Here is a 26,760-nt window from a genome sequence, read left to right on the forward strand (position 1 = left end):
AAATTGATATCATGATGAGACAAGGGAAGTTTGAGAAATATTATTTTATCGCCATTTTTAAAATGGCGTTGTTAAAACCCTTTAAATACAAACTACTGTTGCCATGGACTTGGAAAATTAAATAATTTAACAAACAGCTTTTGAAATATCTTGCTGTAACATTTACAAGAAGTTACTGCGTCAATTGTCTTTCAGTTAAAAGGAAAGAAGATTCATTTAGTTAAAAGTCCTTCAGTCTATAAGACTTATACACAAATCTGTTTTTTTGGACGATAAATAATGTTAAATATGTATGGGAAAGGCCTGGGCCTCGTTTATAATGAGAAATCGGAACCGAAATTTAAGAGACTGCTCAAGTTATTTAACTGCATTCGAAACCAATACAGTTCACCACAACAAAATACGCTTGCAAATTAAATAAAATTCATTTTGTGGACTCACATGGAACATTCTTTAAAATCTCGGAGCTTATTTCGTCTGTCCTTATTAAAAAGCGGGATACAAAGAAACTTTTATCTCATAAAAATACTAAAATCTTAAAAGGCTTCTTCGCAGAAGTTTATCGTACTAAAAATAATAAATGTGTAAGATCGCCAACAAAGGCTAGTTTTAAAGATCTCCTCTGCGAAGGTATTTACCAGTTAAGCCCAAGATATGTTTACGAGTTAAAAATACCTTACAATTGAGTCAAACACTAGAAGTAAATTTTCTGTTACAGACCAGAAATTGTGGAAACATCAAACTAAATATCTAAAAAGCAATTCGCTCTCTAAACCCTCAACTAACAGTGTGGGGGTCCTAAAAGTTTCCGAGTAAAACTGGTCAGCGGGGTAAGCGAGTGAGTAATTTTAGAGGAAAATATTACAGATATTGATACATGACTTAGTAGATACTTTTAGTATTAAAATGATCACAAATGCCGCCGATGTCATGGATGAAGTAAGAATTGAGAAAAACTGGGTTCTTCTATATTCCCTTCTCAAGCAACTGACTGACTACCGCGTTCGCTCGTCAACATCAGCTGCAGCCATACTATCCTCCAAAAGTTTAATTTGTTCTGTAAAAGAACACAATGAAGAAATGAAAAATGGTCACTCGAGTCAAGTTATTGGCTGTTTGTTGATAGAATGTCTGAAAAAATTTTTCAGAAACTGATTGGTCAGTCCGTGATGTTATGGACCGCACGGATCGCTTGATACTGATTGGTTTTATTCTGTCGGTAACTTAAGGTCGTCCCGTAAGGTTCTGTTATCATGCAATGAATAAGTTATTTTACAGTTTGCAGGCAGTCCATATTATCCCCGACATGTACCATGTAAGTCTCTATCCCATTAAAAGGAAAGACTACCACACAATCAAGACTCCACTCAATTTCATACGACTCGCCCCGAGCTTTTCATATGAGGTCGGCTCACCTTCACTTAAGTCTCCAATGGTACTCATTTTGTGAAGAAATTCCTTACATATGTCATTTCCGAGACCAAACGCCTTCATGTTATTAAGAAACGTCCTAAAGATTGATGTAAGGATAGGAAAGATCTTTAGTTGAAGGGATAGCATATTTATTCCCGTAACTTTTTGGTCTATCATATCTTCGTGTTTGCCTTCCTCGACAATTTAATTTATATTTCCCTTTCCCTTTCCAGATACTGACCCTAGTTTACCAAAGACACTGTTTTTATCACATTCTTCATATTCACTTTGTTCCTGCACAGACCAACTCTGCCACGTATCACTAAAAGGTAAAAGAGGATAAGAGAATCAGTCGTTTTGGGGGTAAACTTTGCCTTCTGTGTTCGCTTAGGAGAAACCAGGTTGGCCAGTTAAAGTACTTCACCTTGGTTGATTAGTAATTAATTACAGCGTCGAAAAGTAACGTTCACTGTTTACCAGACTACGGCAATAATCGGAGGGTCGTTGGTATAATCTAACCATGATGGTGGATCTAAACCGTAGTTTCAATTTTCATTCCATTTTTTAAAATGGAAATATTTAATACAGAGAAGTTAAAATAGAGTTCTTCATGGGAAATTATTTTGATTCGTCGAGATCCATATTCAGGAGTTTAGTGATCGATTTGTCACCTCTTAAGACTCGTGCGAATTCTGAGAGAGCTTTTCCTTTATTTAGTTCGTTCAGGCAGGAAATTAAACCATCAACTTTTGTGTTTGTCCAAAAGAAGGACAAATTGAGCGTTACATCATACGTGAATGAGAGAAAAAGTCACATAAAGCCTATAGTGAGCGTGTTTATAATTAAGATGGTGAACACGTGACTTGAATATAGCTGTGTTCATACCTTGGTATGACAGGAACTTCCCGTTCTCCATGCACAGCATCGAAAAAAGCTGCGTTCCAGAACCGAAGTGACTTCCTGAATTGTGGGAAAAAACAAAACAAAACAAAACAAAACAAAACAAAACAAAACAAATCAAAGCATGATTGGATACTAGCAGTCCTAATGTGATATCTATGATCAAAGCACAACTCTATTGACACGGGGCAGAAATACGTGAAAAAAAATAGTGAAAAAAAATAGTGAAAGTTTCGACTTATTTTCCTTGTTCTCCCAGAAAACCGAAGACTTCTTTAATTTGTCGTTCGAATGGTTTTATTCGTCGCAAAAAGCTAGTAAGGTGTGGAGAGGAGGTAGCTCGCAGTCGCTGCACCGTTAAAAATTCATCTTGAAATTTTCCAAGTTTTTCATATGCAATCCATGTGATCTCTTCCAAGTCAAGCAACGCAAAATGACGTCACACATCTCCTTTCCTTCTTTGCCCGGCGATCGATAGAAATTCGTTACAATGAAAATCCTAGCTTAATACTTCGATTCTTATCACCAAGCTGTGTTCTTTATATCAACGCACTTTTATGCAATATCAATATCAACTTACATAATTCTAAAATAATAATGATAATAAATACCCCGCTAGGCTCAATCTTCGCCGCTCTCTAGAGTCCGGTCTTTTTCGCTCCTCCTCCTCTCTTCGGGGAGGAGCGCGGGCTCCGGTTCCCGAACAGCGGCTGCTAATCGAGCCTAATGCCCCTCATGAAAAAAAAAAAAAAAAAAAAGATTCGAATCGACAAAAAAAAAAAGCATTTATGTTCATGCAAGAATCTTCTCACCAAATCGGTTGATCTCTTAGGTATGGAACAATAAACTGCTTCCCAACTTCTTCTCCATCTATGAATGAAAACAAAAAAAACTAAATTCAAGTCATCTTATTAAAGAAACTATACAAATAAGAGACAGTAGATGGCAAGAACTGCCGCGGTTTACGCTGGAACTGGCGGATGCAGACATTCTTTTGACAAGGGGCGGGAAAGGGAAGGGCGAAGTAAGGGTGGGCCTGTACTAAAAGTTGGTTTGGCTGCCAAATGGGGATGTGACTCAAAAGTGTCAGTCTCAAAATATGGGAAGGTAGCGGATGAAGGGGAGGGCGAAGTAAGGGTGGGGTATTTCAAAACAAAGTCGCTGAGCCCTGAGAATTTCTTGCGTAACTCATGAGTAACTCGGAAGCAAACAAACAAAAACATTTAAAAAGAACACAAACAAAAGGACACAAAATAAGAACACCGTACGTAGAAATTACAAAAATCGTTCTAAAATGCGACTTACCTTTGTTGATTTGAAGGAAAAATGTAAAACACATGTTCATTAAAATCTTGGCAGGCTCAAAATCGTCAGCTTGGTTACATCTGAAGAGAAAGTAAGCGTTACATGTAAATAGTTGAACTCCACCGACTGCTTGCAAATCCTCGCTTAATAAATATATCTTATTAACCAAGCGCGAGGGCCGTACTGGGAAAATATCGGCCCGAGTTCTTGACAGTACGGACCGAGCGCTGCGAGGTCCGTACAAAAAAGACCGAGGGCCGATATTCTTCCGGTACGGTCCCGAGCAAGCTTGGTTAATAAGAGATTTATTATACGACTGAAATTCAAAGAGACACAAGTGCGGTATCATTCGGGACCATTCGGGACAGTGCCCGGTCCAATACTGTGAGAATATTGACCGGCAATAGAGCATTTTGATTGGTTGATTTTAGTTATTGGCCCTCTGACTGCCCGAGTCGTGTAATAACTAGCTCACCATGCCTTTGGCGTGGCAATGAACCGCAGACTTGATATCGTCCAGTTAATTGAACTCAGGTCTAATTCTGGCGACATGGTTTCTGAATTCGTACCAAGGTCCTCCCCTTTTATCACATTCTGTGAGATTTGACACAATACCGAGAGAACACTGGAAAGCACTGGCTACTTCCCGTGACTTCCCGTGCGTCTAAATCGTTGCAACTCAGTAAGTCAAGCCTTCGGTGCCCTCAAAATTTTCAATTTGTTTCGCTTTACCAATGATATACAAGTGTGAACACAAATAATGGAAAGTTATAGTCTTTTGTTTTGAATTTTTAGCTTGGTCACTGACACCTCTACTCAGTTATAAAGTTGAAATCTGAAACTCGTAAATTCTTGACACTAAAAAAGCCACAGTAACACTCTGGGTTGGTATAACCCAGTGTTAGCGCGAGAATTGATTTCAGATCTGAAAGCTTTACAAGAAAATTCAGTATAATTCCATTTGTCTGCAATTTGACGATTAATTACTCTAAAAGGAATTGAGAAAATTATCCCAAATCGGCTTTTGAACTGAAAAATATTGAAACCTGGATTAAAATTTAACCATGGGTTAGCGCTAATCGGCCCTCGAACAACTGGGCCCTGTATTATAAGTGGACTCCATTTTGGGCGATGACCCTGATTGTGCAGCCACTGGCATGGGCCCTGTGGTTGCTCGCTTGACACAGGCTGAACAGCACTGATGCGAGGCTATCGACGAGGTTAACCTTTAGCCGTAAAACGGCAAAAACATTCAGCCGATAGGCCTAAAAATTGACGAATTTAAATCGTTCGTCGTAAATAATGTTAGTCGCAAACTTTATTCTTTTAACAACAGTGGAAAGAAATTAACAGTCTAGCTCCAAAGATTTGTCTATTCCCAGGTTTTTCTCCCTCCACGAGAAAACCACATTGCAAGTTCCAACTCGTCCTTGCCGTGTGTAGGCGACCTACAAACAAGTTCGTCGCTCTTCTCGTACTATCCGAACAATCAAACTTCTATGGACCATTCTGACTAGGAAATTATGGTGTGCCCAATCAAAAATGAGGTCTTCGTTGCTTTGCTAATTAAAAAATCTTTAAGTTTTTTTCTTCTTCTTTTTATAATCTTTAATTTCAAAAACTGGCAGATGTCCGGTGAATCAGAGCATTAAATGAAGGGGAATACATTCGCTCAACACAGTTGAAACAGAAAAAACACCTACAATCAGGACATTTGAAGATCAATCAATTCTAATTCCTTCCCAACACGACACAAGATGTTATCATGCCTGAATTATTTATCAAAGACTAAAACAAAAGCGGTTTGTCGATGAAAACGAATGTAAACCGCGTTTCATTTTAATTACAATCTGTACAAAGCTGTACGATTTGTTGTTTCCGGAAGTATTTTCAGTTTTAACGCAGATACTTATAAGATAAGTTTGCTGAAAGGTGAGAATTATGTTTGTTAACAGACCCATTCACAACGTACGTTACAAGACTATCGAATACCACGACGTATTGAAATGTTACCGTGTATCTACAAAATCAATTTTGAGATTGGTAACTTGTACATCTGATTTTGAAAAGCTGGGAAAATTATCATCGTATTTTTTTTTTAATCATTAACAACACTTCTATAATGGATTTTATCAACATAACACGAATGCAATCCTTTTACCACTTCGGGTCTAAAAGGAGTATTTTGTAATCATTTTATGAAATCTTCATTCGAACGCAGTATACTACGAAGTGCGAATTCATTAATTATGTAATTGAAAATCCTCCCTTCTTACAGATAAAAATCGGAACAAAAAGGAAAAAAAATAACCAGGGACATGGAACTGGTGAGTAAAATAGGCATGGGGAAAATAACTTGAAAAGGCCGAGGGAGTTAGGTTTGGAGGTTTTCAGCAAAATTATTTCTGCGTTGGTTTCACCCATAAAACTGTTAACTATCGAACAACCGCTGAACTAATTAACGTCATTAGAAGACTGTTAATTAAAAATTAATTTCTCCTTGACGGAGAACATTCTGCAGCTTGGTTGCAGGGTTCAGTATCATAGCAGGGTTATCGAAAACAACAATCGGAATGAGCCACTTAGGAAAATTAAAACCTTCACATCTGTACATTTACGATCGCCTCGGGCAAGAGAAAAAGGAACCGGGCGAAAGCAAAGCCGACGGTGACATGGACGATCACCACACTTCGGCTGAATTACTGCAGAATCACAACATTCAGCTAAAAGATGACGGGCTTGGAAAATACAAGATAAGTCCTTTGGGTTATCTCAGCGATGCTAAAGATCTGGTAAGAAACGGCTTAAAATTCAGAATAAAAAGTTCCTAAAAGTGTTTACATGACGGAGATACGTAACTAGAAAGTGCTGAACTAAAAAAGCAGGAATTTTTTTATTAACTGTGCATGTGTCAGTATCATAGGTAAAGCTACCGACATTCTGAAAAATCCAATAACAACAACTAAAAAAAAAAAATAGTTGCAATAGCAAACAAAAATCTCGCAATGTCTGTTTTTCTTTAATTAAACGACTATTTCAACATTTCGAAAAGAAACATTTGAACTGAAAACTCATTTTGGTTATCGTTCGAAGTTATTCCATATAGGATATAAAACCACCACAGAACTGTATAATTGTAGTTTTAGTTTCTTTTCGCTCTGTTTTCTTTAAAGCGACAGCACAGTGATTATTTTGCCTTATTTAAAGATTGTTTTAACTTTTAATGCCTATTCTTGCTTGACGCAAAATTCACCCACCTGAATGTATAATTTTTGATCAGCGCAGCTAATGCAGTTACATTTTGAGTAACTGTAAGTTGTTTGTGACAATCTTAGATTTGTTTTAAATGTTAGCCGAAAATTGTGAAGATCACGTATGGAGGTTATAATGTAACTGGCAACTACATTACATGAATTACATTTTTACATTTATATAGCGCAGACTTCTATGTGGATATATTCAGTCGCGCTTAACAGTATCGTAAGGTTGAGATCGGACGTCAGCATCTTTATCAGGCGCCTCTGGCAGCCACTTCAGTCCATGCAGCGATCTCACCTTCCCACCCATCCCACCCCGGGGAGGACATCCACTACACAGTAATCTCGTGCATAGGAAATTTACGTCTCCTACCCCTAACCCTGCCGGAGACGGGACCTACGGCTTTACGTCTTATCCGAGACGACGAAGCAATGTGAGTCCAGCGCACTGACCACTGGGCTACTCGCGCCTATAATCTAAACTAACAGCATACACTTTCTAATACACTTTGCATGTTAAAGAAAGATGTTCTAAAGAGCAGAACAAAGAAAAATGCAAACCCCCCTGTAATATTCGTCTTCTTTCTCACTGGCCGTTTTGCATACTTTTAGTTTTGGTCTTACGACAATGAATCCAGCAAAGCGTTCGAAAAAAATGTGTAAAACTAAAGAGGAATTGTACGTTCATTTTAACAACTTTAACAAACCATTTCCAACTCAAGTTTGTGGTGACCGCTGTAACTTAAAGTCATCAATGTTTCTTTTCATCTTACGATGCCTGAATACAACTGTATAGTATTTTTCAGTTGTAATTTCCAAGTATGTTGGTTTTTGATATTTGTTAATTTCCTCGTTGGTTTTTTTTTTTTTTTTGTAGGAGACTGCCAGAGCAGGAGTTCGTACCACCAATGGGGTGAGTATGGCCGGCAATTTCATTACAACCTAGAACGGAAATCTTAGCCACTAAAAAATTTACTTTGAAACTGAATGCTCAAAGCTAACTTAATTAACCAATTTTCAGGAAAAGAAGTCCACAAACAGTGTCACAAAGAAAAAGGTTAGTTTTGCATTTTAAATAACATAAACATGTCCACCCTGAACTTTTCAAAAATCACAGTTGGCATGAAGGTGATGCTAAATACGATGCATCTTCAGGTATGTTTAAATGACCTGTCACATATCCTCAAAGCTTCACTTCTTTTAAGTAGTGTAGCTATATAAACACAAGAACATCATTCTTGCCACTCAGCTGATCTCAGATGACAGTTTCTATCACAAACACCCACTTAAATGATTGCATAATTATATAATAATGAATTGGTAAATGTTAGCATGGAACCAATGAACTACATGAAAAATTGTTGAAATAAACATGGTTTCTTTGGCAAACCTCCTCAACTGACTGACCATAGTAATTTCAGCAGCCAATCAGATCAGAGAGCAACATCAATGGAGCCAATCAGAACTCCAGGTGAAAGTAATCACTGCAGATGGCTTAAAGCCTGAAATAGTGTGACTAATCAAAACATGATCGGTTTCGGTTCAGCAATTCCAATTGGCTGATAAGGTGGTGCAGGTTTTCAGACCAATCAAAGGGTGATGTGAAACAAAATTTGTTTACTACTGTACAATCACTAGTCAAGGTATTATTCAGAATGGAAGAGGAGGAAAAAGGTGACACTTACTCAAATAAAACAATTGCAAAGTACTGTATAAGTCTGAAGAAGATGGTCTCAGGAACACTCTTGCAATATACTCTCTAACAGGAAAAAAAACAAAAATGAGAAAAAAAAGAAGTCAAGACTAACTTTGACCCACATCGTTCTTAAGTAATGTGCCAATTAATTCAAAGCCTCAACATCATCCCACCCACCCCCCCCCCCTCTTCCAACTTCCAAGCAACCTATGGGCATTTGACTGTTGTCCATTCTCTGGGGGAAGGGATTTGAACCTAGCCTGGGTGGGATGGGGAACTTAAACCTGACCACTCAATAAGAGTAATAGTAATAGTAACGATAGTTTAATACTTATATTGTGTAAATTAACATGTGGATATGATCAAATGCACATCAAAACACTTTACGGGGCACTTTGGCTGGACTGCATCAGCAGTTTACAAACAATCGAAGAAAAGTTATTTGAAGATGCCCCCTCCCCCCAATTCCCAGTAAACAGGCCAGACCACATCATGTGCAGTAATCTCGTGAGTGGGTTCTTTAACGTCCCCTGCCTAACCAAATTAACTAACTAATAGATGCAGGAGACGGGACCTACGGTTTATTCGCCCTTATCCGAGAAGACTAGAATGTCTATCCATTTCTTGATTTTATAGAAAGGTAGAGCAATCTCCTCAGTTATTTTAAGACCTTGAGTGTTGGTCCAGCCGGGACTCCAACCATCTACCTCAACCTCCCGTACAACAGTCCAGCGCTCTAACCAACTGAGCTAACCAGGAGGTGGTTATGTCTTTCCCATGGAATAGGCATGTTGTGTCCTTAAGTATGGAGGTGTTAAAAGGTTAAGAGTTTGTTTCACTAGCAGATGGCCTAAAGTAAAACGTTAACAAGGAGGTCACAGTCACCGATCTTGCTTTTTACAAAAAATTGACCATCAGCTCTGGTACTTGGGTAGGGCATTTGAACACAATGTTGGCTCCTTGAGATGAAAACTCAAACAAAGCGATCTTCAAAAGTTAAAATACCCTGTGAGGGGCATGTTGGAGCTTAGAATTGATTGACAAAAAAGCAAAAAGAACACATTAAAAAAGGTGACTGCATGACTAGTAGGTGGTAATAGGACCGAGTAGAGTCCCATTAACTTTGTAATCATACAAGAGTATAACAAAATTAAATGACTGCAAAGAGGAGGGGGGTCAATATGTGAATAGCACAGACTCGTAAATTGAAGTATATTTTGGACAGAGTTGCATTACCTGGTTGTCAACATGTTTGGAAAAGGAAAGACGCCCTGCTCTATGCTGTAGAAGAGAAAAGAAGTTACCAAATGGATAGTAATCAGTACTGCACGTGTACATTTATAATAAGTTTGGACTCTGAAAATAAGAGAGACATTAAATCACACAAAATTGTACAGCAAAGCAAAATTTTTATATAAATAGCTAAATGCAAAGGGACTGGAAATATTTGTTTAAAGGCAAAGTCTGCCATAAATATAAAAAAGACAAACTGGCATTTTTGCCAGAGCTTATTCCAGTTTCATTAGCAAGAAGCAGCTACATGTAGGAGGTTAAGGCTTTGACATTTCCTCACATCTTTCTGACAGTTTTCTGTGATCCATGTTATTCCTGGGTACAGAGGGTACGTGAGAGTGAAATGTTTTTCCTGGAAATTAAAACTCAGTGACCCAGCCTGAGTTTAAAACCAAACAAATGTGATCCATAATTCACAATGCCAACCACAAAGCAACCATGTTTCCTCTCCTTTCCATGGCTAAACAAAGCAATTACCTGATTTAGGATTCCAAACTTGAGCTTGTCTTCCTGAGAAATAGCACTTCTAGGAAACAAGAAATAATTATCAGATGAGGCAGTGATGCAAAAAAAACTGTTTTAAATGAAACATTTTTTACAATTTAGTGCTCTTATTTAAATATTTAACCAATGTGAGCAAATAAAAATAAAAGTCAGCCTAAAAATTCAACACAGCTGGTTAATTTAAACCTGAGCCTTGGATTTATTTGGGCTATATTCCAGTGACTCTAAAAATCTTCCTCTGACTGCCATATACAGTATTCCAACGTACTCTTCTAGAAATATTCTTGCTACAAAATCTTTCATAAACTCATTGGTCTCCTGTTCAAACAGCTCTGTTTCTTCATCATAGTCACCCTCTGAGCAGTCTGTTGAAAATTATAAAACACAAATGCTATCAAATACAAGCCCATCACTATGTTAGAAATAATAATGTTAGGTATTGAAGACACCAAAAAAGTGGACCTTAAAAGGGTTTTAATTGCAAGTTTTCTCTACGCTTATAATCAAAGACAAATAAGTGAGAAGACTGTCCCTTATTTTGTAAATGACAAGTCTGCACTGATTAAAATACATCACAATAAGAACACACATTTCTTGGAATGTCTTTTTCTCCTGTGATGCTTGTTTTTGTTCATTTTTATGATATGTATCACTTAGAAAACATTACCAACTCTTTGCCTAACTAAGGAAATCAATTTTTCTTCTATATCATCTGTAGCTGCTCATAGATAATGTCTCAGCATCCAAGTACAAAGAAAATTCCTATTCAAATGACTCTTTGGCAACAATTTGAATGAATTAATATTTGCCTTTCTGTAAAAGCCTCATCAGTTCAAAACACTGAAATACAATTAAACTTCTTTGGGCTCAGTCACACTTTTCTGGTGAGTAACTTCAGAGAGGATGAAACTTTATAAAATTGAGTGAATATCAGTCAGAGATTGGAGCTCTTGTGGTTGTGGGATTGAAAACTGAGGAAGATAAAACAGTAATGTGTAATTATAACAGTTTTGTAGGTCTAATTTCATGCACACAGTAACAATTTATTCAGTAATGTTACCATGACTTCAGTTCACATTTCTTAAGAATGTATTAGGTTATTATAACTATTCTGACTTATAATATTATAATTATCATATTTTGATGAATAATTTAACAATGAAAATATCCTTTCTTCATCAAGCAACCAATATTTTGTCTATAGAACCATTTTATAGTTCCAGGTTACAAAACGGTGATTGACTTTGAAATAAATCACTTTCAGCACCCTGATAGCCCATTCCCCAGCACCTGAGCCTGTCCCTAACAGGTTATAGCTAACTGAGAAAGCGTGAAACCTACTATGAAACCTACTATGAAACCTACTATAAAACCTACTTTGTTGCATGCTTCTGGAAAATTGATAGAAAAAAAATCATTCATCAAAAACTTTGGCAAAATTTCTGCATAACCCCATGCACTCAATTCTTGGATAAAGGAAAGCAGAGGCAAAACAACAGATTTCCTTTGGGATGACGGCTTTGCTTTTGATTGGTATGGGGTTATACGGAAATCTTTCCAAAACTTTTTTTCTCAAATCACTTTAAGTCAGAAGGTTAAGAACAAGAGAACAAATAGTGTGGTGATATTCAAGGAGTCAAGATCAGGCTAATTCGAGAGAAAACAGCCATGCTAAAGACCAAAATATAAGAAGGTGCAAAGTTTAATTAAAGCCAGCTCGTATACCCTTAAAATCACTTCCAAAGTTAACATCGATACTGCCAGGAAAATGGGTTCTGTCCTCGTGTACCGGTTCACAAGAGCCAATACAAAAGACCAAACAATACACAATAGCTAACCGATAACTCCTAACCAAAGAAAGAACAATGGTAATTCCCTTGTGAACCGGTACACCAGGACAGCGGTACACCAGGACAGCGGTACACCAGCACAGAACCGGAAAATGAGTCACAGTTTACGTAACGGAATATCAATCTTAGCAAAAAATAACAAAACAGCCGAACTCTCGTTAAATTTTTTCGAAACTATCATCCTTTCGTTTGGCGCTCTATTGATCTAAGTTTAATCAGCGATAAATAAAGCATCCCTCGTGTGTTTTCCTAATGTAAGTTTCACATGCGGAAACAAACTATTTATGTTCTTCAAAAAATCAATAATCTAAAGTTTCTTTCGATGCTTATGCTTATGGTACCTTTAAAAATGTAAATGAATGACGCTGATGTCGATCTGAATTCCATAATGGCATTTACTTGAGGGGACGAGATATAATTTCCCATTTTTCACCAACTTACCGCTCTGATCGCTCCATTCCTTCATATTATTTAAAATATCCAACGTCATTTTAAGCACAGAATTACCGCAGGTTCATCGATCAGCTGGTAGCAGGCGACGCCAACAAAATTTAGGAAACATAGGAGAAGACATAATTATATTTCCAAAACAAAGAAGAGCGGAAATGGTTTTAGTTCTTTTGTGTCCAGTCCTCATCGTCGCACGCATAAACATGACCTTGACCAAGCGCATCTTCTAACAAAGAAACAGCTGATCAGCTTAGCGAGGGCTCCTAAGATCACCCACAAAGCACAGCGGGTTTTGTTCCGTGGCAACGTCTCCGAAAAACAAGTGAAAGCCAAAGGAAATTGAGGATGGTGCGAATCTAAGTTGACTTTTCGTGTTTTGTCCCTTTATGGTCACGTTTAAAATACAATATTTTTCTTTCTTATAGTCTGAAGTCGAGGAATCACTGAAAAGAATCCAGGGCCACAAAGGTGTTCTTGGAATAATTGTCGTCAATTGTGAAGGTATGGAATGTTGAGAAGGGTTGAAGGCCTTCTTTGACAACATAGAAAGTGCTTAGTGAAGGAGCGGGTTTCCCGATAAGGCAGTCCAAAATTAAGATGCAAATGTTTTTCATTACTTTTTCAACTGCAGGAATTCCTATAAGAACGACTATGGATAACGCAACAACTGTACAATATGCCGGGTTATTTAATCAGTTGACCAATAAAGCAAGGAACACAGTTCGAGATATCGATCCACAGGTTTGGAAAGTATTTTATGTTATTTTTGGGTTGTTCTAAAAGGGGTCTATGCTTTTTAGTGACACAAAAGTCTACGTTAAAAATGGCTGGCGAAAAATTTTTACTTGAGAAGCTTTTTCATTTACTGAAGAAATACTTTGTCAAGTTTAGTAGTGGGAATGGTGCTGTTTATGTGATTTTCTAATAAAGTCTTTACGTCTTTTGGAACTGATTAAGACAGCTTTTTTGTTATTTTCAGTGTCAGAGTAAAGTAATCTTGTTGTATTCGTTGGTAAAATTATTCAAACCAAACAAAATTCTTTTATTTTAATTCAGTACTTCTTAAACTTGCTCACCCTAAATCCCTGTTTTCATCCAAAAACTCTCGGATTTCAGACATTTTGGCCCCTTAAAGCCCATTTTAGGTATTAATCTTCCTCAAAGATGTACAGTAGGTAAAATCTCAGTTGCCAAAGTGTTGTGTTAAGTAAGAAAAGAAAAGTGTGCAAGATTGAAATTCATCTGAACTTACTTTTTTAAAAATAACAGGGAAAACATATCATACATGTTTGGTAAGTACCTTCGGACAGAAATCCAGTTGTGATTCCCCACTACCACTGCCTACTTCTTGTGGAAAATCATTTATATTCAGTGGACTGACCTTTTCCTTTTTGGTGTTTAGAATGACTTAATGTTTCTGAGGGTCCGTTCAAAGAAGCACGAAATTCTGGTTGCTCCTGGTGAGTTTTCCTATCTTTCTCCAAAATTATACCATAATTAAAAAAACAAAGAGGGAAATTAATGATGCTCATTTAGTCAGTTTGTGATAGATCAGCTTTACTATGTAACTACAATCCAGCTATTGGAACCATAGCCAGGTGTCATTTAGTCAGTGTAAGTCACTGTGACTAGTGCTTGTACAAATTTACTGAAAGCAAGGTGAACGCAAGTTGTATGGAGGGGAGGGACATGAAAATTTTGTCATTTATTCCTTTGTTAAAACAGCAACAGAGGGGTTCAGTCTGATTGTAATGCGTGTCCTTCTGAGAAGAAAATAAACACATATTTTGAGCTAGTCAAAATTACTTTTCTTTAACCATGGCAAAATAAGAGATTATATCTTTTCTCTCCTATTGAGGTGTTCCTCTTTGCACATCACTTAAACTCACCTTACCTCCCCCTGATCAGTGTGGTATGTATTCATGTACTGTGCCATCAGCATGTGGTCAAACAAGCCTAGCTTCAATATCATATGTAAAATCTACTCAAGTCAACTCGGAAAGTACATTTATGACTATCTTCCTGTTTTAATTTCAGATAAAGAATACATGATGATAGTTATTCAAGATCCCAGTAAAATTCAGTAAAAGGAGCACTATACCATCATTGAAACCAACTTCTAATGTAAATACACTGCCACTTATCTTTTTTTTATTTTAATTTCAATTTAACCAAGGCAGTTCTCGAGACTGTTGTGCACTGTGAAACAGCATTATCTTGCACTTGGATTATGAGGTGAAATGTTCACCTACTTGTCTCTAGTATCATGATGGATTTACTCTAAGTTATTATGGTTGTAAATTACAATAAAGTGCTATGTCCAGACCAATATGTTGATGGTTTCTTGCTACATCTCCTTTCTTCGTGTTATTTGCTGTGTGTATCATCCTGAAATTTTGAGTTATTTGAAACAACTTGTAAAGCAACATTCAATATTTTATATTTTGAGTTATTGGTAACAAATTGTAAAACAACATTCAATATGAACAAAATCACTACTGTTTCTTGGTGAGCTAGAGCAACTTGGAAATTGAGAGTAAACAAGTTAGTGATCAAAAATTGACGCTTGAATATTGACACAGCATGCAAATTGGGACATTTCAAAGATGCACAAGAAATTACATCACTGCTTTAAACCACTCTTACCATTAAATTTTTTTCTGTATTCTGGCTGTCAATTTTTCCCATATTATTAACCAATTATGTTTGAAAAACATTACTTCAATCAGCCGCGGATCCAGGATTTAGTCAAGGGGGGCTCATAGAATTGTTCAAAGGCATGCTCCCTCGGGTTTTTGAAAATTATGAACCACCCCTGGATCCCCCCAGTCAGTGGATCATAGTGTAGCAGAATTGACCAATCAGAGATGACCAAGTGCCAATCACAGCAAGAGACAATAGTACTCAGAAGACCCACTGTGACTAATTCAACATGCATAAAATTTGCATCTTCTGTGCATTGAGACCAAAACAGGTGATCAAAGTTTAAATTTTCTCAGCTTTATTGGTGCTGAGTTTAGGCTTGATGCAGTGAGAATGAGGATACTGGAGGGTAAGACAAGTTGTCTTCACAATTCATTATATGTACATGTATCGTAGGAAAGTGAAAGACATTGTTACTTGATCAATGTCTCGGAAAAACAAGAATTCTGGATACTCCCTATAGGAGTTGAACTGATGACCTTCCCATCAGTACTTTGGGTGCTCTACCACTGGGCTAAAGAAGATTTGTGGTAAGACAGAGAAAAGTTTGTGTGGAAAAACAAACAAATTTAAAGAAAAGCAAAAGCATTGCAGAGATATGTCATCCACTTGTTCTCCTGAGTTTATCAAGGAGCCATTGGTGTGTGACATTCCTGCTGTGAGTGTAAAAAATGATTGCACTTTCTGATGTGAGAGTATTTAGGAAATTTCTAGTGTTTCAGTCAATATTTTTCACCCAGACAGCTATGACCATACTTTTTACTATCAATTTATCCTCTGCCTGGAGAATAATCTGATATATATATATATATATATATTTATCTTTCAGTTAGATTTCGAATACTATCAATGCCTTAGCTCAATAACATTTTTCCTCTCAGTAGATTAAATATTGATGATAAACTTTGTTCTCTAAAACTATAGTTCTCCTTTGAACATGAGATACTATTTTCATTTCCTTAATTTACACTTTGTCAGTATAACAATCCTTAAAATATAAACTTTCAGGTTTTGTAGGAACTATTTGACCAACAAACTATATACATCATTTTGAAGAAAAGTTTAAATTTTGTTTTCATTTTGTATTCTATCATTCTTCTGAAGTTAAATAAATTAATATGCTGTTAGTTTGACAAAGCTTCTCAAGTAAGATATTTCTACATTCTTTGGAATCTACACATTCATGTACTTTGGATCATAATAATTTACAGCTCTATCTAAACATTCTTAGAAGTGAAAAAATGATTTAGGAACCTTTTTTGTTGCTGGAAAAACATCTCTGGAACCACAAGACTTATAATCCTGAAGTTTCTTTCATTGACATCTAGTGTTTTTTTGTTTTTTTGTTTTTTTTTTTTTGCAATCTTTTCGTAAAATAGGCACATCTGGTTTAAAAGTCCTTGAATTTCTAAGATGCTTCGTGCACAAGAGTATTAATTAATGAACTATAAAAACAAAAGAAACCCACTGGTCCCCTCTATTAACTATGTTCTTAACTAAAGAATAGAGCAAGAGGTAAGTTAATGTCAAAGATGTTTCAATTTAAATCAAAGAGCAAACCAATCAAGAAAAAAACTTCAGAACAGTCTCCTAACTAAAACAAAAACTACGTCCCAAAAACAGTTATGGTAAAAGAAAAACCCATAACCTTCAGCTTTTCAAAATTTTAACTTTTATGCTACTACAAACTTTATGATTACTCATTGCTGCCACTCCTATTTTATCCACTAAATGCTAATTTTTCTGAAAAAGCTGTGTTTTATCTTACAATTTATATTTTGTTCATAACCAATTATTTCATTTAAGTGTAAGCACTTTTATCACAGATCACAGAGAGCAGTTATTTAGAAAATCTTCTGGCCAACAAGTTTTAAATATTTACATCAGAATGTACCTGATTTTAAGTTAATCATTAAATAAGCCTGCTCTCTCTACTCAGGCGAGTCAGACATTCTTGTTAAAAAAAAAAATAGTTCATGATGATGAAAGATTACAAAAGGTACTGTCTTCTATTAATAAAAAGTTGATACAGAAGTTTTTATCCAATCACCTTATTCTTCCTTGCTGAAGGTGCTTTTACCTATAAAATGTACATCAATAATTCTTGATGATGAGAAGTGGAGAAAGGTGAAAAAACAGTTGTGAAGTTAATTCAGATGAGTGGCATTTCTGGACACTCTGCAGGTATGCATCATGTCAGTCCTCTCCCAGTAACATGGGGGCCCTTTGATGGGTGTGGTCAGTATAATGGGAAGGGGTTGGAGGTGCTTGCGCTTGTTCTGCTAGAAGTTCTGTCATCTCTACATCATCCGGTGCAGAGTAATATGGAGATCCCATTGTATAACGCTTGTTGTGAAAGTCTGCGCATGGATAAGGAAAAAACAATCTGAATGGTGGATATCTTGTGGGAATTTTCTAATGTTTTAATCTCAACAAATAATTCTAATCTACTTTTAACTGTACATAATACTACAAATTAAACTTACATAGTAAGAAACCTAACTAGTTTTTGCTCCCAAGCAAACATTAATCCCTACAATGGTAATTGCATTTAAGAATGTCATCCCCAACTCAAATAATTTTGTATTTAATTAAAACCTAAGAATTTTAATTGCTTAATTGTTCAGCTCTGTAAATAAAGCATGAGGCTAATTTTCTCCCACAACCCTCCTTCCATTGTTTGATAGTATGAAAATCGAGAAAGGGTTTCTTTTGTTACCTGATTTGCACTTTAAAAAAACAACTCTCAAAATATCTACCTTGCCAGTACATATAGTGAAAAATGCATCCCAGAGGAAACTGAAGGATGGATGTCAGTTAAAATATCTTAAGTTTACAATAAATTTCACATCCAATATTGAGAATACAAAGTAGATCTTAAATATAAACAACTGATCAGAAAGCCTCGCACAAAAAGTTGTATGAAATGTAAAACCTACACCACAAGTAAACTATAAATAAATTATTTACAGATGTATGTTATTTTCATGTTATTTTCATGTTACAGTTATTATGTTGCCCTTTAGTGCCAATTAGTGACAAAGAGCATATCTTACAGAATGAAGACTGATCTACAAGAGTAAAAGTAATAACCATGACAGCTTGTTTAAAAATTAAATTCAAATTAAGTTAATTTCATCTGCAAGCAGTGAGATTTCATTAAAATAATAACAGTAATTGGTAAAAATGTCACTTCTAGATAATCAACCCTGGTGACTACCAGTAATAGCAATTATGCAAGTTAGTCCCATATCAAACAGAACAATATACAGTACAGAAACTCCATACAAAATCAATTACTTCAGAGAGTTACAAAAGCATTACATTATACAGGCACCTTTACACCCGCTGCTGGAGTAAGAAGTTTCGATCATTTTGAGTTAAATGATTTCTACGATGACTCTCACCCTTTTTAGGTTTTGGAGGTTGTTTTGCCGTTTTGAGGAATTGTACCAGCAATCCAATCAGTATCAGAAGTGGCCAAACTCCTAAAATAATCCACGAAAACATGCACGGTTCGTGTCCTTTTATGTTCTTCAAGAAAATTTTCAGCCAAAAGTAATCTAGCAATCGTAGATCTTCAATGAAATAGTCCAGTCCCCCTGTGACTAATGCCCCTCCATAGATTGATGATGTAACAACTAGAAGAACTCGCTTCCACCAGACACTTGCCCCTGCTATGAGAACAGAACCTAAAATGATGACTCCAACTGGTATTGATAGTGTTGTATATTGGTATAAAGATGCAAATCCAAGAAGGAAAGCCATTGCTAAACAAAAACCAGCCACAATTCCACTTGAAAAGAGTCCACAGAAAACTACTGTTGTACACAAAATTCCTGCAAAGATTGCAACTGCTGCAACAATCAAAAGGATATAGTAGATGGCCAGAGTGCTTCGAATCAGGCATATTGCATAAGAGAGAAGGGCTGCAGATGAAAACCCAGTGGCAAATAAGGTTATTCTCTGGTATTTGAATCCTGATGGCAAAAAGAGGAAATCAGTTGTTAGGAATTTTAAATAATGATTTGCTTGTTTATTGTAATTGGCACTTGAGCCCCCAAGATCTAAATGCTAATTATCCCCTCTGATTGTTATCCATTCCCTTCTAAATTAGTTATGAGACTTAAGCGTTAAATCAGATAACTTCTACCTGAAAAGTTTGAGTATTCTCATTACCTGATTTCTGGATAATGTATGGATATTCTAATAATAAATAAGCACTTTACAATGCTTCAAAAAGGACTAAAATCATATACATATATATATATATATATAATGTGTGGTAGTCAGAAAAAAAAAACAACTACATATACATCCCTACAGACCTGTTTCGTGGTTGCCCACTCATCAGGGGATTTTAATGGCAGAATAATGCAATACCATCACTTATATATTACACTAATTGCTAATTAACATGGTTTATGCAGTGTGAAAAGTGTCAAGTCAGCTGTTTCGTAGGAGTGCTTTGTTTCTGTGTTGGCAGGAAGAGACGAGTTCGTTACGCTTGTTGAGTGTTGATAGGTCTGGGTGGCAGATGATTAGGAATTTCTCTTTAAGGCATAGGTTGCATCATTTGCTTGAGCTGTTGCAGGGCAGGTGAGAAGATAGGAAACTGCCTCCGACAATCTGTCATATACCAAGCTACCATTACACGTAAAGACAACACCATGACAGACACATACATCGGGCTCACTGCAAACGACTTTAAGTCGCGCTACAACAACCACACCTCGTCATTCCGACACGCAAAACACCGCAACTCCACCGAACTCAGCAAACACATCTGGACACTTAAAGACAACAACATCAACTATTCCATCATCTGGCACATCCTAGCTTGGTATCTGACAGATTGTTGGAGGCAGTTTCCTATCTTCCCACCTGCCCTACAACAGCTCAAGCAAACAATGCAACCTATGCCTTAAAGAGAAATTCCTAATCATCTGCCACCCAGACCTATCAACACTCAATAAGCGTAACGAACTCGTCTCTTCCTGCCGACACAGAAACAAAGCACTCCTATGAAACAGCTGACTTGACACTTTTCACACTCACTTTTCATGTTAATTAGCAATTAGTGTAATATATAAGCGATGGTATCGCATTATTCTGCCATTAAAATCCCCTGATGAGTGGGCAACCACGAAACAGGTCTGTAGGGATGTATATGTAGTTGTTTTTTTCTGACTACCACACATTATACCTGCTCTACTATTTGTATCGAGCACTGTTTCACGGACACCAAGTTTAATCCCTCTACATGTATATATATATATATATATATATATATATATATATATATACATAATAACAAAATTACAAAATGGAGAACCTAAGATAGTTCATAAACTCACTTAAAAAGAAAGGTCTTCAATTTAGATATTTTGAACTTATTTACATCATCGATTGATCTAATGTCAAGGGGGGAAAGTTACATGTTAATCACTTCTGGGACTTAAAGGGTTAAGGTGTGGTTTAATGGTGTAAAATGGTTCAAATCAAATATTAGGTTATGAAAATGTGTTAAAGATGAAGACAAAGATAATGAACCAAAACCAACTATTTGTACCACATATAATAATTTGGATATATCAACAAACTTGAAATGGTAAATTGGCCACTGTAACAATTACAAAAGCTGATGTTTTGAGTGTTAGCCCTTCGTCGGAGCGAATGACAAAGGGCTAACGTTCAAAATGTCAGCTTTTGTAATCGTTACGGAGGCCAATTTACCATTTCAACTTTGTTGATATATCCAAATTATTTCATTACCCCCACCGACGCAGCCCCTAACAGTTTCTTTAGAAACTATCAGCCTTTATTTATTTGTACCACATCTAGGGTAAACAAAATAATTTTTGGGACTTAATTCACAATCCTTCATGGCTCAACCCAATGTGAAAACAAACAATCTCTACTACTAAAATCCCTCTTACACTAAAGGACTGTAGTATTTCTTGTGGCCCAAGGACATTCAAAGCTAACAAAAACAACAGCAATGAAAGCAGTGATAAAATGCCATCATGATGGTGGTAAATTGAATAAGAATTTAACAGTTCCCAAAATTTAGCTCAGAAAAAGAAAACCAAAACGATCTACCCTACGATTGTATTATTAATGAAAACAATGGTGCATACTAGAGAAAAAGAGATTTGTATTTTAAATGGAAACAATGGTGTTATCAGAGAAAAAGAAAATTCTATTTTAAATGAAAACAATGGTGTTACTAGAGAAGCAGAGAATCATATTTTTATCAAGAACAATGGTGTTCCTGGAGAAATAGAGAACATTCATGCATAGTAGTAAGTGACGATGTTTAAAAATGGAGGAGAGAAAAAGTACACATAAGTCAATTCTATTTGCGCTTGATGGTTGAATTAACCACCCACCCACCCACCCACTCCCACCCCCGTTATCCTGTCATTTGTATGTCAGCCACAGAGGCTTGTGATGGTTGCAAACTAAACCTACAAAAATCAATGCCAGATTGGTCCAGAAGCATGATTGACGAAAAAGTCTTTGATAAAGAAGGCCAAGATTAAAATCCTACACTTCATTGGACACCTTCACAAGAAAATTGAAGAAAGAAAATTTACTCCCCCAGTAGATTAACCTTTTACCTTGAAAAAGATTGTTATTACTGCACTGAGATGATCAACACCCTTCACCACAACTGCACCCAAGGCCACCCAAAATTAAAACTTCCCCCCAAAATTACCTTTACATCAGACTGCAGGAAGTGGTTTGCTCTTTGATCATCATAAATGTTTGAATGCTTCCATCAAACGTTAATTTTGCAATTGATATACATTAAAAAAAAATTAGGAGGTTTTAAGATTTCTTTTAATTAATGGCCTCAGAATGCACTGAACGACCGACAATATCTGGCAAGCCCAGCACTGAAATCGCGATATTTAAAAACAAGCTTTTGGACCGCGTCCAGTGTAAATTTTAAACCTTTCTCAGTTGCTAAGGACTAATGCTTTGTTTGCAAGTAAGGAGTTATCCGAGAACAATGCTGGAAAATTTCAAAAGCTTAATTACGAACGGCTTCAGCTGTACAGGAATTGACACGAAATCATGGGTTGAACACCGTTTCGATTTTGCGTCAAAAGGACGGAAGCAAGTTTCACCCGTAGAACTTATTTGAATGTCTTTGTTTAAAGCTACGCGACAAACAATAGAATTCGGAGCCGATAAAATGTAAATTAGGCCAAATGAGTCATTCCACATAGTAAGTTGTATCTGCCACCATTTTATTTATGGCGATGAATAAGATAATCTCAAAACAACGGCACCTCACGATTTTGTTCCATTTTCCCTTGAAAACGATTTCAAAATGACATTGACGTGCCTTTCATTTCACACAAGCCTGTGCAAATACTCGGGTGAGGCTGTTAACCGAGAACAAAAATATCCAATCCTCTAACGAGCTTCGATTGGAAAACGCGTAAATACAAGCAAACACGTCCTAAACAGCTTAGGGCCGATCTCTTAACAATATCAATTCGTTAAGGTCTCAGAAAATTACTATCTCACGATAAAACAAACCATCTTTATCGCTTTGTAGTTGCCAGTTAAACGAAAGTGCGGGCGATGATTTATTTGAGGAACCCCCTTGAGGACGAGAATATTTTTCAACCACAAATGCATACATCATCTCTTCTGCGAAATGTAGTTCATTGTTCTGTTTTAAATAATTTCAACTGATTAGAGCTTTCTGATAACAACGAAATGTCTTTTCGATTTTTTTTTTCTTGCAAGCATTGTACGTAAATGTTTTGGTAACATTTTTTTTTGACGGCACGCGTCCACGTTTAGAGAAAGAAATTAGAAGCGATGAAATAATTGTATCAGATTTTTTTCTCACCTAAAATTAAGTGAAATCCGCCGATGACTATGCACAAGGATGAAGCAATTCCAGGCCCATACGTGATGGGAAACTCCAGATCTTTCCACTCGCAACTGAAAGGTTTATCCGTTTCCCCGTTCGATGAATTGTTTGTGTCGTTGGAGGTTCTATTGTTTTCCATTGCTGTGGTCGATGAAATCCAGTAGAAGGCTAACAGAATCGCTCGTAAAATTGGTTCGGAAACACGTTGCGGTCTCCCCATCTACAGTTCAACAAGCGGCGAAAGGTGCAATTAGTGAGCAAATAAAAGAAATCGAGGCCGAATTCGACGCACTGTACACAAAGAACATAAATATCAGCGACTATCTAAGCCATTAAAACCTACCATTTTGTAATGAGCGTGTCCTCGTGAGCGCCACAATTTCAACAAGGGATGTGAAATAATTCCGAAACCATTTAATGGAACGCCGTCGTTTTTCAGCTGAGGATTGTGTGTTAAAGAACTAACAAGGTTCTTTGATCTACCTAAAACAGAACGCAGTAAGACCAAACAGTCAAGGTTCCTGAACGTACCGCAGAAAGATATTGCATTACTTTTGAACCTCTCATGCAGCGTAAGCCTATTATAAATTAATTTCGCAACAGACATCATGAATTATTAATACAGTATGTCACGCACTCCCTGGAGACTTTTACAGGAATTAAAATCGTCTGCGAAGAGGAGAAAAAAAGATATGGGTTTCCTTCGTTTTAGTACAATATTTTGTGTTAAAAATCTTGTGTGGTTTTTAAGAGCGATTGTGCAACAAATCGCATGTCGTGATTTCAATTTCCTTTTTCACAATGTCTCAATTGGTTTAATTAAATGAAACCGCTCCCTCTGGTTTGTCGGAAAAGCGAGGAAATAGTGAACTGGAGATAAATTTGGAATTATTCTAGCCATCAGAAAAAGACCACAAACATTTATGGCTGGGAGAAGATGTTGATAAAAATTTCACACCCTGTGTATTACAGGATCGTAACAGGCGCTTCGCGTGGACGCGAGTGACCCACAAGAATGAGAGCAGATCAAAGGCAAACACACGCGGAGGCAGCGAAAGAAACTCTCTACCGCTTACCAAGAACATTACGCGGAAATTTTATTTTTCAGATTGGCGTCATTTTGTGCTTTACGGGGACCTGAAATGATGCGTTCTAAGAAGATTTAAAATTCTTATGTCGGATTGAAATAAAATTTTTTTTTTCCAGATTAATTTCTGTGCAAGCGGTAGATCGGTATTGAAGAAAGGAAGGCAATTGTTTCAAATGTGTAAACCTGGACAAGCTATACAGAGGAGTGCTACTCGGCAGATGATTCGTTCAAGGTATTTTGGACTGAGTCCGAAAACGAAGACTATGTTAACACTTGATTCCCAAGCAGAGGTTTTATTTAATCGACGGGAAAAACTTTTCCGGCGTTTTATTTTTGAAGAAATTTGTTTTCCTTTCCCAGAGGTTATCAGTTTAGCGATCGAATGCAATTCGCAAAATCCGCAAAAAATAAGACGTGCAAATTTTTTTCAATTGGAAAAGAGATACTGTCGGAATTGGCACAATATAAAGAGTAAAAGTAGTGATCAAAAGGTTTGTCGTACTCCAAACTGAGCTGAGATCGCCATCAACAAGAGATTATAGACTGATAATCTCTTGCCAACGGTTCATGGGGAAAAGAAACAGAAAATCTGCAAAGAGGAATGGATTATTAGTTGCATGCAACACCTCAGCACAATTAGTTCCGAAAATTTGAGTTAGATCAAGATCACAACTTCCGCCTGATAATTTGAGTATTCTCATTACATGTTTACTGGATAATCTATGGATATTACATGGAGAAGCTACATGTTAGTCACTGCTTATCATCAGTATTCAATTTCTAGTTTACTGAACTTTGCTCCGTTGAAAAGTTGGACGACACGATTGCATTCGACATCTGTCACCTCCAGTTTCAGGGTTTGTTTTTTGTTTTCTCTGTTTGAAGATAAATGAAAACACTCCTTGAAATGCCGTGGTAACAGCTTTGCACACTCGTACTCGCCGACTAATTTATTTCATGCAGGAAAAGCGTCCCTGACAAAGATTTTTTTCTCTCAACAGGATGAACGATCCTCATTTTCCGATTGTGGTTTCATACTGTTTTATTTTCCTTTCGCTGAGGGATAGTGAAGCGGAAGCCGGCTCATTTCCTCGTGAATGCAAACCTCTGTCGAAACAGAAAGAAAGCATCGTTTTCCTAACCGAATGCGAAAATTTGACACGACAAAGAAGCTTATTAGAGACGAAATTAATACTGCCCCGTCAATATTTGCGTGATAAGCAAGACTAAACATGTCCTCTATTGTTGGGCTGAAACTGAAATTATGCAGTTATTAGCTCTTTTATATAAAAGGTTTGTTAATATAAAAGAATCTTTTTTTCCAAAATTATTTAGATCAGTATCTAAGCCACAATCCAAAACAACAGCTTTCAATAAACAGTTTGAAATTAAGGATGAAATTCCTCATCATCGGATGAGGCTATACACGGAAAACAGGTTCAAACCACAACTAAACAAACAATAAACCATATCTTGAACTTACCGAGAGCTTTACGTGGGTAAAATTCGTGTTTTCTCCGCCCAGCAAGACGAGCCACGTTAAAAAAATGGCATATGCGCTGTTTTCATAACGTGGTGAGCCGAAGATATGCTAATGACAAGACTTTCTTATTCATCAAAAAGTAAACACAGCCGTTCAAATGACATCATCACCCAAGAAAAGCAAAAGGTGTTCAAGAGCTAGCAGATTTGGCCCTGGGTCCATATTTGCTAATAGATCTGGACCAGGGAGGGTCCATTTCCGCTATTAGGGACTTTAAGATACGGGGACGCGGACGCCTTGCGGTACGCGACCGTCGAAGAGAGCCTGGGTCGAGTGCACCGCGTTCGTGGCGGGAAAATTAAGTTAAGGTTCTTCAGTTTGCGAGCGACGGGGCGATTTTTTCGAGTTTAATATGGCTTCTTTCAGGGAAACTCGAGAACTGCTGTGTATAAGTCGTGAAATGGGCTTTATTACTGATGCAGAATTCTTGCTGCTTTATGAGGAGAGCAAGTCAGATTATTTGGACTTTCCTTACCAAGAGTATCCGAAATTTTCTTTGCCGGGACCAAAATGGAGCCGAGTGTTCAGCCAATTTTAGGGTAGAGAAGCATCACACATCTCGCCTTGAAGATGCACTGCAAATTCCTGTTATATTTAAATGTGATCAAGGAACAGTATGTGATGGAACCGAGGGCCTTTGTATCCTTCTCAAGCGATTTGCCTAAGCTACTCTTGTCGCTACTCTGACATGATCCCGATTGTACCTGGGCTACGAAGCCATTCCCGGCTAGATCCAATTGTAATTTATAACCGAGATCAGCAACTGAAAATTCAATCAGTCAATGTATGAGTAATTCACAGAACAGAGGTTTTTACCGAGATTGCTTAGTGTTAAATTTCTTGCCATTCTGCTGTGTTT

The 26,760-nt window shown here is 36.9% G+C and overlaps 3 protein-coding genes across 10 annotated transcripts; 1 reads left to right on the forward strand and 2 right to left on the reverse strand.

The window, feature by feature from the left end:
- Positions 1-29: 29 nt before the first annotated feature.
- LOC111340407 (uncharacterized protein KIAA0513) lies at positions 30-12,873 on the reverse strand. Of its 6 annotated transcripts, none has more exons than XM_088752516.1 (11): positions 12,660-12,873; positions 10,637-10,733; positions 10,342-10,387; positions 9,808-9,852; positions 8,561-8,634; positions 3,619-3,698; positions 3,126-3,183; positions 2,299-2,373; positions 1,655-1,735; positions 1,416-1,510; positions 30-1,057 (listed from the first exon to the last, which is right to left on the reverse strand). In XM_088752516.1, the coding sequence occupies exons 1-11, from the start codon at positions 12,706-12,708 to the stop codon at positions 996-998; spliced, it is 762 nt and encodes a 253-aa protein (XP_088608642.1). In that variant the 5' UTR covers positions 12,709-12,873; the 3' UTR covers positions 30-995. The 6 variants fall into 6 exon arrangements, with proteins under 6 accessions (XP_088608642.1, XP_022802993.1, XP_088608639.1 ...); XM_022947258.2 differs by having other exon boundaries at positions 10,342-10,390; positions 12,660-12,872; XM_088752513.1 differs by having other exon boundaries at positions 12,560-12,692.
- On the forward strand, positions 5,510-14,997 carry LOC111340417 (dynein light chain roadblock-type 2). Of its 2 annotated transcripts, XM_022947272.2 has the most exons (8): positions 5,510-5,550; positions 5,897-5,945; positions 7,753-7,788; positions 7,897-7,932; positions 13,094-13,169; positions 13,300-13,409; positions 14,071-14,128; positions 14,706-14,997. In XM_022947272.2, the coding sequence occupies exons 2-8, from the start codon at positions 5,937-5,939 to the stop codon at positions 14,753-14,755; spliced, it is 375 nt and encodes a 124-aa protein (XP_022803007.1). In that variant the 5' UTR covers positions 5,510-5,550; positions 5,897-5,936; the 3' UTR covers positions 14,756-14,997. The 2 variants fall into 2 exon arrangements, with proteins under 2 accessions (XP_022803007.1, XP_022803002.1); XM_022947267.2 differs by lacking the exons at positions 5,510-5,550; positions 5,897-5,945 and adding an exon at positions 6,177-6,410.
- A 1,119-nt stretch (positions 14,998-16,116) lies between these two features.
- On the reverse strand, positions 16,117-26,005 carry LOC111340384 (transmembrane protein 198). 2 transcript variants are annotated; one of them, XM_022947248.2, is made up of 5 exons: positions 25,842-26,005; positions 23,612-23,751; positions 23,245-23,488; positions 18,779-19,351; positions 16,117-17,731 (listed from the first exon to the last, which is right to left on the reverse strand). In XM_022947248.2, the coding sequence occupies exons 2-5, from the start codon at positions 23,612-23,614 to the stop codon at positions 17,568-17,570; spliced, it is 984 nt and encodes a 327-aa protein (XP_022802983.2). In that variant the 5' UTR covers positions 23,615-23,751; positions 25,842-26,005; the 3' UTR covers positions 16,117-17,567. The 2 variants fall into 2 exon arrangements, with proteins under 2 accessions (XP_022802983.2, XP_022802966.2); XM_022947231.2 differs by lacking the exon at positions 25,842-26,005 and having other exon boundaries at positions 23,612-24,075.
- Positions 26,006-26,760: the final 755 nt, after the last annotated feature.

Source organism: Stylophora pistillata, chromosome 3, assembly GCF_964205215.1.
Source record: "Stylophora pistillata chromosome 3, jaStyPist1.2, whole genome shotgun sequence".
In the NCBI taxonomy this organism is placed as follows: domain Eukaryota; kingdom Metazoa; phylum Cnidaria; class Anthozoa; order Scleractinia; family Pocilloporidae; genus Stylophora; species Stylophora pistillata.

Bases quoted from the DNA above. Each gene is read 5' to 3' on its own strand.
- LOC111340417 (XM_022947267.2), top strand. From the start codon at position 6,192: ATGAGCCACTTAGGAAAATTAAAACCTTCACATCTGTACATTTACGAT. The intron at 7,789-7,896 runs GTGAGTATGGCC...ACCAATTTTCAG, and splicing joins GAGTTCGTACCACCAATGGG to GAAAAGAAGTCCACAAACAG. The intron at 13,170-13,299 runs GTATGGAATGTT...TTTCAACTGCAG, and splicing joins AATTGTCGTCAATTGTGAAG to GAATTCCTATAAGAACGACT.
- LOC111340407 (XM_088752512.1), bottom strand. From the start codon at position 12,644: ATGGGAAATTATATCTCGTCCCCTCAAGTAAATGCCATTATGGAATTC. The intron at 10,391-10,636 runs GTACGTTGGAAT...CTTGTTTCCTAG, and splicing joins GCAAGAATATTTCTAGAAGA to AAGTGCTATTTCTCAGGAAG. The intron at 8,635-9,807 runs GTAATGCAACTC...TTTTCCTGTTAG, and splicing joins CCAAACATGTTGACAACCAG to AGAGTATATTGCAAGAGTGT.
- LOC111340384 (XM_022947231.2), bottom strand. From the start codon at position 23,878: ATGATGTCTGTTGCGAAATTAATTTATAATAGGCTTACGCTGCATGAG. The intron at 23,489-23,611 runs GTAGGTTTTAAT...GTTGAACTGTAG, and splicing joins GACACGCTCATTACAAAATG to ATGGGGAGACCGCAACGTGT. The intron at 19,352-23,244 runs GTGAGAAAAAAA...TTTTGCCATCAG, and splicing joins CGGATTTCACTTAATTTTAG to GATTCAAATACCAGAGAATA.